At 43.6% G+C, this 2,092-nt stretch overlaps 1 protein-coding gene across 5 annotated transcripts in view; it reads right to left on the minus strand.

Moving 5' to 3' along the window:
- The window catches only part of JADE2 (jade family PHD finger 2), a 144,580-nt gene that overhangs the window by 24,550 nt on the left and 117,938 nt on the right, over positions 1–2,092 (minus strand). For all 5 annotated transcript variants that reach the window (XM_025196055.1, XM_025196053.1, XM_025196052.1 and 2 more), the window contains exon 9: positions 1–388. This exon is cut by the window's left edge and continues 95 nt beyond it. In XM_025196055.1, the coding sequence (XP_025051840.1) occupies positions 1–388 (388 nt within the window). The remainder of the gene's footprint in view (positions 389–2,092) is intronic.

Consider the following 2,092-nt stretch of genomic DNA (forward strand, 5'->3'; position numbering starts at 1 on the left):
AGTTGTCTACTTCATCTGTTTTGGGTGTCAGCAGCGGTTTGTTGGAATTAGCCTTTCTCTTCAGCTTCCAGTACTGGTAGACAAAATCCACCAGCGACTCACTTATGTCGAGGTTCTCAGCCACCTCTGAGGGCTTCACAAGTTCATAGAAATCCTCTTCCAACTGCTGGAGCTTCTGTTTCCGTAGCGTGACCTTTTCTAAGTCCAGCTGGGCTTGGTCAGGTTCAGTCCGTGCCTCGTCTGGGGGCTTAGTGGCACCACTGCTGTGCTCAAGGCAGAAGGACTTAAACTTCACTTCGTCATTCTCTGCTAAAATAGTCCGCATGTCGAGATTGTGATCGAAGGCGCACGTGACGTGGAATGCAGTGATGCAGGCGGGCATGGAGCACTGGAGGGAAGACAAAGCAAAGGACTTGGATTATTTCACTCACTGTCATTATTTTTTTATTGGTACACTGAAGGACTGGACACGTGCTCGCTCCTGTTAAACTGCTGTACACAGGGTATCACTGAGTGCAGTGATACTTGGCCACTGCGAAAGGATCACAAGATGTGAGAGCCTGGCCTGCCTATAAAAAGCACGAATGTAGCATATCTAATGCAGTAACGGACTGCATGTTGCTTTAGGGCACCTGGCTGATTGACGGGGTCAAGGAATAAGAACTTGACACTGTGCAAAAACCAGATACCCCTACTGGGAAATGACCGCACTTCCCAAATCTCATGTGCAAAGCCAGTCACCATAATTTCAAGCAGAAGAAACCCAGTCTTCATCAGACTGCTACATCCATTTAGCTCCTTTTAATTTCAGTCCTAAAATCTTTCTCATCCTCCATGTTGAGATCTCTTTTGCTTCCATAAAATAAGCTTTCCAATGGTCTGTCCAATACTGCTGTCAGTATTGTGGACCATTGCAATGATAAAATGACTGTCGTTGGCAAACAGGTCTCTCCTGATGCGAGAATTAACTTATCTCTCCCTGCAAATTCCCCCCGGAATTATATTACCTTTTCCTTTTTTACAAACCTAAAACCTACCACACTGAATTTATTTGAAGCCTATCCAGAGGGTTGAAGTTCATGAAAAAAACTGGAATCTCAGGAGCTTCCAATGCTCCTGAAGCATAATGCCCTTATTAAAAAGTGAGTCTCCCTTTGAAATTCCATAGCCTCTAATTAGTTTCATTAAAAAGGGGGAAAAAAGGGACCCTCAGCTTATCTACAACAGGCATCATCGCCATTAATGGAGGAAACTGGGGCAGTGGCTAACTTGTTGTCAAAAAAGTTAGTTTCGATTAGAATTTAAAACAAGTTCCCTAAATTCCCCCAAGGTTAAATTACTCTGGATTCCACAGGCAGCAAAACTTAAAAAAATGATTTCCTCTTGCAGAAAGCACACTCACCGGCTGTACACATTTCAGAACGTTCTCACCCTCTATTCATTAACTCTTTTTTAATGGCTCAGAGTGTCAGGTAATTATTTAAACCATAACCCATAAGAAATCAGTTTATTCCAGCTGGTAATGACCAGTGAAACTGCAATAACGAGCCATTCTAAGGGGCTTATTACTGTAGACACCACATTTAGCAGCTTATATAACATTGTTCTTGTGGGGAGAAAAAATGAGCAGTTCCAGCATGAATGACCACATTAAAATGTGTGATATTTCCTGAAGGCTGATGATAAACAATTCAGGACGCAGCTCCTTTTGGGGGAGGGTTGCAGTAGGTTGTCAGGCTCAAACGGAAAAACACTTCAAGTTGCACTTGGAGCGCAAAGCTTCATTACTTCTATATCTTTGTCCATCAGCCTTGGAGTCGTGCCCTGTGATTAAGTCACTAAGCACAAGCTTTCCACGTTGCTGTTTTTAGCTATTTTCCCTTTACTTTGTTTATGAATTCGCCAGTGATGGTGCAAGCCAGGGATTACTTTGTCCTGGGCCAGGCATGGCGCATAGCACATTTGCTGCTCACATAGATCTGCAAGCCAGAGAGAATTAATGCAGAGACTCTCAATGAAAGGAGTGGGAAGATTCATAAAGACTTCAATGGGCTTCAGATCAAGCCCTGCTCGGTCCTTACCCATACTTCCT

This window comes from Alligator sinensis, unplaced genomic scaffold (assembly GCF_000455745.1).
Source record: "Alligator sinensis unplaced genomic scaffold, ASM45574v1 scaffold111_1, whole genome shotgun sequence".
Taxonomy (NCBI): domain Eukaryota; kingdom Metazoa; phylum Chordata; order Crocodylia; family Alligatoridae; genus Alligator; species Alligator sinensis.